This window comes from Lutra lutra, chromosome 4 (genome assembly GCF_902655055.1).
Source record: "Lutra lutra chromosome 4, mLutLut1.2, whole genome shotgun sequence".
Classification (NCBI taxonomy): Eukaryota; Metazoa; Chordata; class Mammalia; order Carnivora; family Mustelidae; genus Lutra; species Lutra lutra.
Window position 1 is genome coordinate 149,872,210 of NC_062281.1, and position 14,907 is coordinate 149,887,116.

The 14,907-nt window shown below is 39.7% G+C and overlaps 1 protein-coding gene and 1 long non-coding RNA gene across 3 annotated transcripts in view; one reads left to right on the forward strand and one right to left on the reverse strand.

The window, feature by feature from the left end:
- Positions 1 to 1,679: 1,679 nt before the first annotated feature.
- Positions 1,680 to 8,755, reverse strand: LOC125097521 (uncharacterized). Its single transcript, XR_007126547.1, has 3 exons — positions 7,886 to 8,755; positions 5,399 to 5,512; positions 1,680 to 1,954 (listed from the first exon to the last, which is right to left on the reverse strand). It is a non-coding gene; the product is annotated as an uncharacterized LOC125097521 (long non-coding RNA).
- The window catches only part of MYSM1 (Myb like, SWIRM and MPN domains 1), a 42,835-nt gene continuing 36,106 nt past the window's right edge, over positions 8,179 to 14,907 (forward strand). The window contains exons 1-4 of one of the 2 annotated variants that reach the window (XM_047725160.1): positions 8,227 to 8,293; positions 11,148 to 11,217; positions 12,991 to 13,066; positions 14,805 to 14,875. In XM_047725160.1, coding sequence (XP_047581116.1) covers positions 8,248 to 8,293; positions 11,148 to 11,217; positions 12,991 to 13,066; positions 14,805 to 14,875 — 263 coding nt within the window. In that variant the 5' untranslated portion in view covers positions 8,227 to 8,247. Of the gene's footprint in view, positions 8,294 to 11,147; positions 11,218 to 12,990; positions 13,067 to 14,804; positions 14,876 to 14,907 lie in introns of both variants that reach the window. The other variant, XM_047725161.1, reaches the window with a different exon arrangement.

The window sequence follows — 14,907 nt, forward strand, 5'->3', positions numbered from 1 at the left end:
CGGACAGCATGTGGCCTTTCAAGCATACCCTCACATGTAAATAATTAACACAGTATCTGTACTGTCAAAATTATTTTTACAACTATGTTTAACTAAACAATTTTTTTAAAAGAGGTCCTTGGTTTTCTTATGAATGTGATAGAAAGTAATCCATGGCATGGAAACAAACATATATGAAACATACTGTGGAAAATCACACACAATAAGTTCTCCAGTCAGTATGGACAAAAAACAGCAATATGATATTGTTGTTGATACAGAACTGTAGTGGGTCTATTTCATGATACTTTGCAGGCTTCTGAGATGATGAAATTCTTATCCCATGAAATAGCCTATGTCAGAACAGGTAAAGATACATCAAAATCTGTTCAGTTTAATTCAATAAACATTTGCAGAACACACATCTGCCATAGGTGTACCAGGGACTCTCTCAAGTATTAGAAAGAGTTAAAGTTGAACACGTCAAGTCACTATCCCCACACCTGCCCCCACCAGAGCTCCCAATGTCCGGGGGTGGGGTTTGAAATTGCAGGCAACAATTTCAAGTGATATATTTTCTCAAAACTCTGAAAACAGGATGCATCTTGCAATCAACAGAATGTCAACATGTAATTGGTAGCAATTTTTCTTTCTTTATGGCACATAAAACTATGGAAGAACTTACTATCCATGACAGTGAAGCTTAGATTCAGTGAAATATGGTAATTATTGCATAAGACAGAACATAGTGCTAAAACAAAGAGGTCTAAAACTTCCTTTCAAACCTAAATGTACCATCCCTCCCTGGAAGAGGGTAGTTCAAAAACTTAAGTCCTCAATGGCAAAGAAGGTAGGAATGATTCACAAAAGCACTTAAAAATTGTTTTGTTCGTAATAATAAAACAATGAAAATGCACAGCCATTTTATATAACTTTAATTAGTAGTGATGGATATTATACAGTTCATTTCTGTTTGCTTCCTTGAAATTTTTCAGGATCTCCTCTTTTCTGGTCATAGTAAAATCTGTTTTACATACCTGTTGATAATATGCATACTAAGAGCAGTTTTGTTTTCCAGAATTTGGTGTTTCACCCAAATATTCAATTTCGTCCTAAGTGCATGGCTCACAGTTACTACTCAGTCCATTGATTTCCCAGAAATGAAGAACAATGTGAATGCTTATTTTCTTTATTAGCACTTTATTTTAAGTAGGCTCCATGCCCAATGTAGGGCTCGAACTCATGATCGGGAGATCAAGACTGGCATGCTTTACCGGCTGAGCCAACCAGGTGTCCCTAGAACAGTGTGAATGCTATAATGAGAAACAAACAACAAACAAAACTTCAGGGGAATATTTTTTTCAATATTTTCAGCTTAGTGTATCTGACGGGTATTTCTCAATGAACAAATCATCCCACTAGTTTTCTCCTCCTCCTATCGTCCATATATCCGATGCTTCAGTCAAAGCAGGTCACTGCAAATCCCTAGACCTGCCTTGTGTAGTCCTCGCCTCATTTTCTTTGCTCATGCCTTTTTTTCCCCCCTCCCCCTGGAATGCAAGCACTTTCCCTCTCCCTACACTTGGAAAGCTCTCTCTTAACTTTCAAAACCCAAGTCTGACCTCACTGTTTTCTCTTAGGCTTCCCCAGGAAAGAAGGATCTGAGACCAGGGCTTCAGACACTAATTTATTTGGGAAGTAGTCCCAAGGATTATGAAGGAGGACTGAAAAGAGCATGCCAGTAAAGGAGGGACAGTCAATTCAAGAGTAAGTTATTGCTTTGTGAACAAAGGGGCTCCATCCTACAGGGATTTGCTCCCCATCGGTCATCCACTATCTCATGGGGTATTAACACCCCTGCTTTTCTGGATTGTGCATGTGTGCACTTTCTGCTGCAGAAAGTAGATGTATGGTGCCGTCAGGTTACACCTGTGTGAAGCTGGTTGCCATGGAAATCACTGGAGTAAAAAGTGACCTAGAGAGGATGAGAGGCAGAGCATAAGAATGCACAGAATTAGCCTCGCCCCATCAGACCTCCATGGTTCCGGGCACAGACCTCTGCTTCATGGTCTTTGTTCTGTTTCTTCGTAATGATCCATTTATATATTGAGTATGAATTTCTTATCAGTGGTGACCAGATCTTGCTCACATCAGAGGCTACTGAACCCAGCAGCGACAACAGCAAGCAGCATATGGACTTGGGGCCCCTCAATGTGGTAAAAACACCCATTTTAAATGAATGGGAAATGTTAAACGGCAGTCAGTTTATTTCTCAGGTAGTCGATATGACTGTTCAAATGAGAACTTGGGATGCAGTGTGAAAAAAGGAGAATTAAGTCAGGTGACTCAACACAAAAACCAGTAGACAAAGAGGGACTCATCTGTGATCCTGGGAAAGAGGAATTATTTAATAAAAGTATCAGTTCTATTTTGTAGGATTTTTTTTTTCCCTCAGGAAATCTGACAAAAGAAACATCAAATAGTTCATGTTATCAACCACTTGGCATATAATCTTAAATAAATTTCAGTGAACTTGTATTGCTAATATCTAGGTTTAATCTCAGTGGACCCCAACAATGACTCCCTGATTCACTCAGAATGTCCTTAGAATGACACGGACAGACACGGACCTGTGGTCCGGTGTCTGGCTGGCCTCCTCCCCTCCTGCTCTCCCTTTGCCCACTTTCCTCCACCATCCTGGCCCCCACCAGGCACACTCCCACTCAGGGCCTTTGCAGTGGCTGTTCCTTCCACCTAAACACTTTCTCCTGACATCAGCTTGGCAAGACTCTGCTCAAATGCCACCTTCCCAACAAGGCCTAGGCTGAACCCCTTTTAAAAAAATTTTTTTATTTGTTTAATTATTTTTTAAATTTCTTTTCAGTGCTCCAGAATTCATTGTTTATGCACCACACCCAGTGCTCCATGCAATATGTGCCCTCCATGATACCCACCACCAGGCTCACCCAACCTCCCGCCCCCTGCCCCTGAACCCCTCTTTTAAAACCTGTACCCCTTCACCACTCTGAACTCTCAGGATCCATATCCTGCTCTATTTTTTTCCCCATTATCTATAGTACTCAATCACCTCTAACAAATATATAATTAATTTATAATAATTTATTAATATGCAATATATTAACATACTATATTAATATATTACTGTAATATATTAATATAATGATTAATATACAATAATTCATTAATATTAATTAATTAATTAATATTATTATGTCTAGTGTTGTCTCTCCCCCTTTGCTAGGACGTGACTTCTATCAGGGTAGGAAACTGTCTTTCTTATTTATCAGTATATCTCAAGCATGAAAATAGTGCTTGGAACATAGTAGGTACTCAGTAAACACTTATTGAATTGAATGAAAGCTCTTGAAGCTTTGAGATAACAATGTGCTTTCTAACATAGAAGGCATATTGTTCATTCAAATACTGGTAGGGCCCCTACTGTGTGCTGCGTGTGGATAACATGGACATGATCCCTGTCCTCAAGGAGGTCCCAGGCTAGTGTGGAGGCAGCTACCTGCCAGAGTGCTGGGCCACTGTCACAAGCATGCACTGTGGCTCTGGGGTCGCAGAGAAGCGAGTTTGTGTAAATGGGCAGGAAGATAAGCAAAAGCACAACGCTGAAGCTGACTTTACAAGTAGAAATGGAGCTACCTAGACAACAAAGGGAAGGACCTCTAGGAAGGACTGGATTTTGTGCTCACATACTCGACCATGTGTGAGCTCTAGAACTGAGTCAGCACAGGTTTACATTTCATTTTACGCAGCCCTTCAGCATCAGCACAGACTGAATTTCCCCCTCAAGTTGGAGATTTGCCTTATGCCTCCCCTCAATCCCCTCCAAAGTACAGGCAGCATACACAATAAAGAGGCAGGCAAGAAAACTACACACGTCTCTCATTCACTCATGAGAAGGGACTTTGGGACTCCGTTTAGGTTTATAATTGTTCCTTTGTCTACTGCGTTCTGTATTTTTTGTCAGGATCATAATGCAATTGTTATATACATATTGTTATATACATATATATGTATACATATATCCACATATATGTATACATACATATATGCAAATATACATATATATGTAAATATATATACATTTATTTGGCTCTCATTTTAAAATATCCATTGATTATGTGTTTACAAAATGAGTTTTCTATATTCAATTAAAAAAAAAAAACCTCTGGCTTTATTTTTTTCTAGTTGATTCACTCATTCATTAGATGAATAGTTATTAAATGATTATAATGTACCAGGCATTGTAGCTAGAGGCTGTGGATACAAAGAGGAACAGAAACATGCTCCCCACCCTGAAGAAGACTTTAGTAGCACCATAGGCAGACGGTGAGAAACGGTGAGAAAATAAGAACATGGAAATGTTACATGTGGTAGGAGAGAAGGATTTAGGGCAAGAGTCACAAACTGCAGGTCAGATGTAGCCCACCTAAGTGTTTGTTTGGTTCCATAGCGTTTTTCAAAACTTTGAATGGTTTTTCACAAATTAATCTTGATTTCTGGCTTGTCTTCAAAGAAAAGAATCAAAAGACCTGAGAACTCTGAACCTGAGTTCCAAAACGGCAATAGTGGACCAAAGCTGAGTCAGAACCAGCCCTTTCAGAGGGAAGGAGATGGGGAAAGGAAGGCAGAGTGCCCCTGCACGTGGAGGGTCCTGGAAGACAGGTGGGGAGTGTCACACTTTCCAGGCAGAGGGAATATTTTGTTTACAGTCCATACTTAACTAAGCAGCCAACCACATCCAAACTCATGCAGACTTCGACAATTCCATCCCTGCTTTCCCTGTGACAGTGTTCAGAAATGTCTGTGAAATGAACAAGAACACGATCAAAGAATTTTACTTCTGGAGGAGATTATTTCATAGGTCATTTTCCAAATGAAGAAGTGGCCATCTAGAGGGGTTGAGTAACTTGCCTGGTATAATGCAACAGAAGCCGGGAACTGTTAACAGACTGTACCAAAGGCCTGAGGGAACAGAGGGGAATGGCAATACAGAACAGTATAGCTGGCATCTGTTGTTTTCCTTACCCACCATCCATTCTTCCTCCCTCTGGAAACGGTACCCTTATTTTGCTCCGGGGGGCCACCAAGCCTCTTTATTGAATGTGGTGCAGGTGGAACTGAGTCCATCTGGCTTCTGAGATGGCCTGAGACCCAAGCCCGCCCACCAACACCCATCCTCCTGGAGCTTTTGAGAAAGAGGCATAATTCTTCCACTGGGGGTTGCTGAGAAGAAACAATGAAATTCTGAATGATGCTATTAGAAACTAACCGAAGACAGCATGCTGTAAGGAAAACAACGATAAGCTACAGTTCCCTGGGTAAATCACTTAACTGTTCTGAACCTCAGTTACCACATCTGTAAGTGAAAATAACAATTCCTTACCTCAGAGGGCTATAAAGAAATAATGTCTGTAAAATGCCTGGCACACAGTAGGAGCTCATTAATGTTGGCATCTTTTCGTTCCCTTCCGCATAATGTCAGATGGATGTAGCATTACTGTAATTAAAATGTAAGAAGTACATTGGCAGACGCTCCTTACAACATACTGAGAACAGCTTTTTCAGTAGCTACCTTATGTGATTTCAGGGAACTGGGGAGGGAAAATAAAATAAAATGCAGCCTTGTTTTCCTGGAACAATTCAAGCCATTTCCAATGTTTGCCAAGTGTAGCCCTTAAGTCTATGTCTGCATTCATCTATTATCTCACCTCTGCATAGATAAAGTAGTTTTCCTCCCTGCTCACTGGCCATTTTCTATTTAAAATGGGAACTTTTGAATTCCTGGCAATCATTTAGCTGACAGTTTGGATCATAATGTAACAATAACATTAGTGAGCAGTTGTGTGACAGTTCCTGCTTTTAAAGCACTTTACAAATCTGAGCTAATTAGCATGATCGCTAACATGCCAGCTTTTTATGAATTAATATTGCAATTATACTTTGCTTTTTCAATAAAAATGCAGTGATCTTTTTTCACCAGAAATAGGGAGAAATGAAATGAGTCTCCAGTGTCTTTGAATGCAATGCAGTTAAAATATGAGCCAGACACTTTCTTGACTGAATATTCCTCTAACTATATTTGTGAGGATTTACAGGTATGGTACCTCTTGACAATTCTATTTTAGGATCAATGAAGAAAATAAAGGTGTAATAGCGGACTGAAAAGGATTCTATACACCCAAGATAAGTTTCTAACCTTCAAAATACACTTTCTACTCATTTCTAGATTTAAGCGCCTCAAAGAAATCAGAAAATTACCTGATTATGATTTACTCTTAAACCAATTCATGTAGTATTGCGAAAGACCCTATTGCTTTTGTTGTGAATTAAAATATAGAGTATGTATGTGTATATATATGTATTAAAATTAAGTTTAAATTAATTAATTAAAAATAGAGTATGTATATATATGTACGTACATACGTATATATAAATAGAAATATATAAAATATATATAAATAAAAATAAATATATAAATATATTAAAAATATAAAATATATAAATAAAAATATACATATATACATACTCTATATTTTAATATATGTGTATGTACGTACGTATATATACATACATACTCTATATTTTAATTCACAACATATTTTATGTTATATTATTAAATTATATACATTTTATATATATATGTATATATATGAAAGGCTTGGGTTAGAATTTCACCTCTAGGACTCAGGAATCTAACTGTAACTTTTTGAACTTTGGCTTCCTCACCTCTAAAACGGGGGATGGGGTGGGGTGATAATAATTAATTTGCATGATTTGCATGATTCTTGGGAGGTCCAAGAATGATTCCACCCTATGCAATATGTGGGATACAACAGGTGATCACATCAGCCTTGACCCATCCTCTCTGTTTGTAATTCATCTTCTGCCCTTACTGCTCTAAAATTATTCTGACATTCATTCAGTTTCAGTTTATGGAAAGCAGAGCATCATAATGAGTTAAAATTTTTGTTAGGTATTATAAAGAACTAAATTTAAAGGGACTAATTATGATGGAAAATAGGAATAATTATGAAAGTTCATTTTGATGGGAAAAAAATCTAAACATATGATCACTTGAAAACTCCTTTGAACATACTATGAAACTGTAGAGATATCTCAGTTAAATTTAGTCATTTTGTCCTCTGTTCTTTGCACAAATTTAGCAAAAAGTGATATGAGGAGGTATAACAGTGGAAAGGTGCCTGAAACAGTTAGAAAGCTGTATGAGCATACTTAAATTGTTTCATTCATTCATCAGTTAAATATATCCTGAGCTCCTAAGACATGTCAGGCACCATTTTGAATGTTGGGGTATAAGTACAAGGACTAGCAGACAGAGCTTTTGTCCTTAAAGAATTCACAGTCTCATGGTGGAGGCAGACAAGTGAATGAACAGTTGCAACAATGTGAGCAATAAATGCTAGTAGAGGCTACTCAAGGCCAATATCTAATTTCTTGAGAAGTCATAAATTCTTTGAGAGAAATGGTGTTTATCCTGCCAATATGATTTGTAGAGGGTGAGCCCTCAGTATAGAGTCAAAAGACCCGGATTCTGGTCCAAGCTCTGTCTTTTACTAGCTATACATCCTTTGATAGTCATTTCAGTTTTCTGAGCCTCAATTTCCTCATCTATAAAGTGTGACTGATGACACCAGTCCTCACTGGGTTATTGTAAAGATCAATGGTCATGAGAGTGAATCTTTAATTAATTATAAAGATCTCAATAAAGTAAGTTACATTCTTAAATGTTTTTTTCAATTTTAAAATAGAAGTTGTTTAGTACTTCACATAATCGCTGAGTGACCCTTTTCCAAAAGAAAGACAGAAAGAAAAGAAAGAAAGAGAAAGAAAAAGATAGAAAACCAGGCACCTGTCACAGTTCAAAGCAGGTCTGGCTTTGACCTTTTCAGCACTCCAGGCAGATATCCCCATTTTATCAATAAGAGAAGTGAAGAGCCAAGAACTTGTCCAAGAGCACTATCTCTTCAAAACCCAAGCCTGGGCAACTTCCCACGGTCTTTTACAAACCAACAGAATTCCAAAGGACCAAACCTCCGGAAAACTGCAGATCTTTTCTCTGAAGGCCCCGCCTCCCGCTTGCGTAAGGGGCTGGACAAGGTTTCAGCTCCGCCCCGTGACTCATGAGACTCCGCCCCCAAGTCTTCCACCTCTCGCGGGATCTCTCGGGAGGACGGATGGGGTTAGGTCCCGTCATGGCGGCTGAAGAGGCGGATGTGGATATCGAAGGGGACGTGGTGCCAGCTGCGGCACAGCCAGGGTGAGGCGTAGAGACCGGGTCTCGCAGGGATGGGGAGGAGCACGGGTGCAAGGAGAGTACCCTGGCCAGGCTGCGGGTTCAGCAAGGAACAGGGGAGAGGGGGACCATCCGCTGGGCCAGGGTCTCCCGGCGGCCGGGGAGGTGCCGCGCCCATCCGGCTTGTTAGCTACTCTTGAGCCCAGCGGGCGTAGGTACCCGAGGCTCGTGTCGGATGGTTGCTTCACCTTTTACCGGGATATCCCGAGGGCGCCGACTTCGCCTAGCACATTGCAGTCTATCCAACAATTAGATTCCTTCTTCCATGATGTCCACCCCAGAATCCGCCCCTTTGCTCCCTCCGGACAGTAACTAGAACAAGGGCGGCCTCGGCCTCTGAACCGGACCTGAGCTCAGGGATCCTTTTTCATCGCTTGTAAGCGGTGTGACCTTGGGCGTGTCGTTTCATCCCTACTGACAGGTTTCCTATTCCACATGGGGTTAGTTGTGAAAAACTTCCTGTATGCAGCTTGACTTAAAGGGGCAGGACTTTAGAGTTGGACAGCTCTGGGTTCTCCAGCATTGGCCAGCCTTGTCACTTCCTAGCACTGTGACCTTGGATCAGACATATAACTTGCCTGAGCTTCAGACAGCTCATGTGAGACTGTCATGGTATGTGCCTCATATGGTTATTGTGAACATCAGTTAAAGTAATCATGGAATGTACTATAGCATACAGTAGGAGCTAGGTAAATGTTCTTCACCATCTCTTTACCGTCTTGGAGATTATTGTGAAGACCCTAGTGAGGGTCACAGTTTACTTAATACAGAGTTCTGCAGAACAGGCCAGTGTGATTTCAAGAAGCATAATCTAGCGTGAGAGATCTAGCCCTTTGCTTGCTTTCCAAGTAAGAAATTGATAGATACTATTTTTAAAATGTGCTTCCCCAGTCACCTTTTAGAATTGGAAGAGGCCTAGACTGGTCAGGAATCAAAATACCTCAGATCTAAACTCAGCCAGTTATGTTGCTTATAAATATGAACAACCTCCTTATAAGTCTGTTAGGTTGAATGAATCATGTGGAATGACCAATCTTAGACCATTTTTAACATAAAAAATGGTAATTTCATACAGTCCAACCTAATATTAGGGACTCTGTAAATTATGGAGAGCAATACCCACCCTGCCCTGAGGGATTAAGATAGTGGATTTAAAATTCTACTGAACTCTAAAACACTGTAAAAATGTGAGGAGTAATTAAATTCGTATAGTCATTCTCTCCCGGATCTGTAGGAAAAGCAGTCCAGCACTATTCAGATTAGTAGGGAACTTTTATTAATAGTCATTGTTTACATTTGTGTAGATTAGGTTATAAAGTTAATCTTGATTAAGTGCTCTTGCATGCATGATTTAATTTACTTTTCACAGTAAGTCTATGTGATAAGTGGGCAGGGATGGTTAACTGCAGTCCAGAGAGAAGTGAGTTAGCCTTGGAAACACAGAAGATCATCTCAGAGTATTGGCTCTACCCTTTTTCCATAGGTTCTTCTTTATTTTTCTGATCATGTTTAATTTTTTTTGCCTTCTCTTTTTCTTTCCTTTCTCTTACTATTGTGCTCAGCCTTAGGTCTACTGGTGACACTTATGATCATCTTAGACTCATGCAAGCTGGATTACAAAGTTTATTGGTTCCTGATGGTCAGAGCCTTTGTCTTATCCAACTCCAAGGAGCATCATTAACATTATATTCTGGTGAATGGTGCCCCCCGAAGTGTGTAGGTACAGCTAGTGATAACATCTGTGGAAACCCTGAGGATTAATTGAAAACACACTTTTAAGTACTTGCTAAGTTCTAGGTACCAAAGTTAGAAGGTAGCATTGAAACTTTGGTTTCCGTTTCACTTCTACCTTTCCTCCTCATCTTCCTTTTCTCCTACTTGTGCTTTAAATCAGTGTTTTAAGGGGTTTTGTCATAAGACAAAACAAACCACGTAGTCCCTGGTTACACGATCTCTCAATCCTTAAATTTCTGTTAGGTTGGATCATACAAAATTTGCCAATGTTCAACTGTTTTGACCATAAGAAAAATGGAATTTCCTAAAACTGTGCTTAATACATGCTGATGTTTTCCATATCCGTCACCAACCCAGATCTTTCTCCCGAGCTTTAGATCCATTTATCTAATTCTCTGAATCTCTGTTCTTGGATGTTCCACAAGCACCTCAGTCTCAGCTTATAAACTTTTCCCACCACACCTGCCATCTGCCTCCAAGTTCGCTAGTTCAAAAAATGGCACCATCCGCCCAGTAACTCAAGGCACAGATGGAGACTTTATCCTTTTTCCTTACCTCTCTCCTTCCACCCCTTCTGTCCTATTAGTTGTTAAAGGTCTATTGATTCTAAGTATCCTCTCAAATGTATTCACTTCTTCATGTTCACACTGCTTGTTCCCTGGGTCTGAGTTACTGTCACCGCTCTAGTATTTATATAATCACTTCCTCTTAACTGCTCCCTCTTTGGCCCCCTTCTATTTACTGAAGTTAGACCAGTCTTTCTTACAGATCTCATGTTACTCCCTTAAATCCCTAACTTGCTTGATGAGAAAATCCTCATTCCTTAACTCCCACAGACCTGGATGATCCATGCTCCACCTACTTTGTTCCTTTAATCATTCAGCAAATATTGATTGAGCACTTCTTCTCTGCCAAGGCCTGGGTATATAGCAGTTATCAAACTAACTCCTTGCTCCCATAGAACTAACATTCTAATTGGGTAAGAAACAGTAAAACTTACAGTTGGGCCAAATGGGGATAAGTGGAAAAAGATAAAGAAGGGAAAGTGAATGGGATGTTAGCTTTATCTTATACACTTACCCAGGAAAACTGGCCCTGAAACTACAGGACTTCAGAGTCAGCATGGATATAGTGGAAGGACTGGATTTGAAAAGGTAGGAGCCCACAGATTGGGCAACCAATTGAATATACTGTGAGGAAAATAAGGGCAGGTTCAGATTTCTGACTTGGGAAACTAGGGGGATGCATATCCTTTGTTTGAGATAGGGAACAACGGAAGAGAAACGGATTTGAGAGGAGTTTCTCAGCTAAGGTTTAAGCATGTTAATTTAAGCTACCTATGGAGACTCACGTGTCCAGAGGCATACACCAGAAGTGTGGAAGTTGCTAATCCTTATTGAGGAACACTGTAAAAAGACATTAATCCTGAAGAGGCACCCAGGTGGCTCAGTCAGTTAAGTGTCTGCCTTCTGCTTAGGTCTCGGGAGTTCTGGAATCAAGACCCATGTCAGGCTCTCTGCTCAGTGGGGAGTCTGCTTCTTCCTCTCCCTCTGTGCTCCCTTCTGTCTGTCTCTCTCTCTCTCAAGTACATAAATAAAATCTTAAAAAAAAACAAACAAAAAACCTACCGGAAGTGATACTAGTCCCCCTCCTGCACCTTGGCAGACCTCCATAAGCAAAGGTTTCCTTCTGCTGATACAAGTCTCAGAATCCTTTATTTAGCATTCTTGTCAGCCTCTACCAAATCAGAGTTAAGACCTGAATTGAAACCTTTTTGCCATCAACAGCTGAGAGAAATTAATGCTTTTAGTTTATTGTAGCTAGTCTGTTAGTCCCACAATTTATAATAACCACTGTAGAACTAACTGAAGATTCAAAAGTCTAAACCTTTTTACAGTCTAAGAGGTACGAAATTCTTACCACTAGACTAGGTCTGGGAAAAGTCAGTAGTTTTCTAGGAAACTTGTAACTTCAAGACATAAAAAAAGCAAATATTGAACTTAATTATATCATAGATTGGGCTTTCCAAAACTTAACTATTCAGGTTTTTTGTGTAAGTAGTGAACAGGTGTGACTTTAGGGAGTTTTTATTAGTTCAGTGAAAGGAGTGAGAATTAACAAAGCTTTAATCCCTCCTGAACATAGAAAAGGCCCCAAATAACCCAAGTTAATTTTTTTTATTATATAAATTGTTATTAAAACATCAAATTTTCTTGAGGCGCCTGGGTGGCTCAGTGGGTTAAAGCCTTTGCCTTCGGCTCGGGTCATGATCCCAGGGTCCTGGGATTGAGCCCCACATTGGGCTCTCTGTTCAGCAGGGAGCCTGCTTCCTCCTCTCTCTCTCTCTCTCTCTCTCTGCCTGCCTCTGCCTACTTGTGATCTCTGTCTGTCAAATAAATAAATAAAATCTTTAAAAAAAATTAAATTTTCTTTATACTTTACTGTCTTGAGTATTTTCTATTTTGGCTCTTCGATCTTTTTTTTTTTTCCCCCCATTTTGAGGGCAGTGCTGTTATTGGTGACTTTTATGCTTTAGATATAACTAAGAGAATTGATTGTAAAGTGGAATTCTTATATACATGTGGATGTCATCAAAGACCTCTGAAGTGTTGGTTCATGGTCATAGAGTATATTGTGGTTGCTGTTTTCGGGTATTTTTTTTTTCCTCATGAAGTTGTTTATTCTTGGGAAACAAAAGAAGTGAACAGACTCTGGTTGCGGTGGTAAAGTGGTTGCTTAAAGCCACTCTATTCCAAAGGTTAAAGAAATCGAGTAGGCATTTCTGCAATGTTAAGTCTGTTTGTTAAGGGAAGAAGGGAATAAAATATTTGCTTAACATCTATGCCCTGCCAGTTCCTGTGTTACGTGAGTAGTATTTATTAATTGGTATAATGTCACCTTTTTACCCATTTTCTTAATTATTACAGAAGTGATGAAAGTACAGCATCTGTTTTACAAGATCACTATCTTGATTCATCATGGAGAACTGAGAATGGTCTTATTGTAAGTATTTCATGAAAATATGAGGTGCATAAGCTATTACTCATTGCCTGGAGTACCCCTTTTTTACTTGGTGCTAGTTCTCCGCAGTTACAGAGATAGTATACTGGAAACATTTTTCTTACTTTAAAAATGAAAGAACCTTATTCTTACTTCTTTTGACTTTGAAATGGTGTGTTGGGAAACTACTTTGGAGCCAGCTAGATTTAGGTATAAATCCTTGCTCTACAACTTATCAGATTTGTGAACCTTTGCTTCTTCGTTAAAAGATGGGGATCATTGCAGGGTTCATTTCTTTCGTGTAGCAGTTATCTGTTGAATTCTTACTGTGTGTCAGACACTAGACCAGATTTGGGGGATACAGCTATAATCGAGACAGACATAGTCTTGCTCTCAAGTTGCGTGTATGCTAAAAGGGAGTCAGGTGATAAACAAGTACACAAATTAAGTAGAAACCATGAAGAACGCAAGATGCTGGCTGAGAGTAACAGGGTGGGGAACCCATTTTAGATAAAGTTGTCATTGAAGGAAATGAAAGGTGATAAGTTTAGTTGAAAAGTAATAGAGAGGAGTAGGTATGTGAAGAGTTGAGGAAAAACATTCTAGGCAGAAGGAATAGCAGCACAGAGGCTCTGCTCCAAAACCAGTACCTAGAATATAGTGGGAAGTGGGGAGTGGCAGCTTTGATGGTTGGAGAGGCAGACCTGAGCTCTGTCATTTTTTTTTTTTTTTTAAGATTTTATTTATTTATTTGACAGAGATCACAAGTAGGCAGAGAGGCAGGCAGAGAGAGAGGAAGGGAAGCAGGCTCCCTGCTGAGCAGAGAACCCGATGTGGGACTCGATCCCAGGACCCTGAGATCATGACCTGAGCTGAAGGCAGTGGCTTAACCTACTGAGCCACCCAGGCGCCCCAGCTCTGTCATTTTTATATGAAGCGAGAGTAGAATCACAGAGACCAATTAGGAAACATTTGTGGTCGTCTAAGCAAGAGTTGGTGGTAGAGTGGCCTGAGGTTTTGGCAGAGTTGGATAGATTTTAATTATATTTTGGACATAGAACTGCTTGGTAGATTAGATACAGGATTGAGAAAAAGGGGAAGAATCCAGTATGATTCCTAGGTTTCTATGTGGAATAACTGGGTAACTCATAATGCTGTTTACAAAGTTGGAAGCACAGGGAGAAACAGGTGAAGGTATGTGTGAGTGAGTTTTGAACATGTTAATTTTGGGAAGCCCACTAGATATCCAGGTGGACATTGGGGAGTGGGCAGTTGGATAGAACAGTATAGATAGAGTTTAGAGAAGAGAACTGAGCTGAACATTTTTGAGAGTTGAAAATGAGTATGATGGTTTAAGGAAAGATTGTGGCTTAAAGGAAAAAAGAACTGTGGTGACTTTTGGAAATAGGTGAAATATCTAGCAACATGTTTGCTACCTGATATGTCTCATACATGATAGCCATTATGATTTTATCATGGGTAGGAGCCTGAGCCTTGGAATCCAGCAGTCTTGTGTGTCAGGTCTCTACTCCTCCACTTGAAATATTTGCAGTGGTCCAGATGCATCAGTGAAGTAGTAACACCTGTCTCACAGTGTTATGGGGGAAGCAGATATGTCTGTGCATAGTAAATGGGAGCTTTATTATTTGTAATCATTATATCATGTATTTCATTTAATGAAACATAGAAGATAATTTCAGAAGACAGTAAGTAAAAAGAAAAATATATTCTTTTTTAATAGCCTTGGACTCTGGATAGCACCATCAGTGAAGAGAACAGAGCTGTCATTGAGAAGATGTTGTTGGAAGAAGAGTATCCTTTAATGATTATGAGGAAAGTAAAGA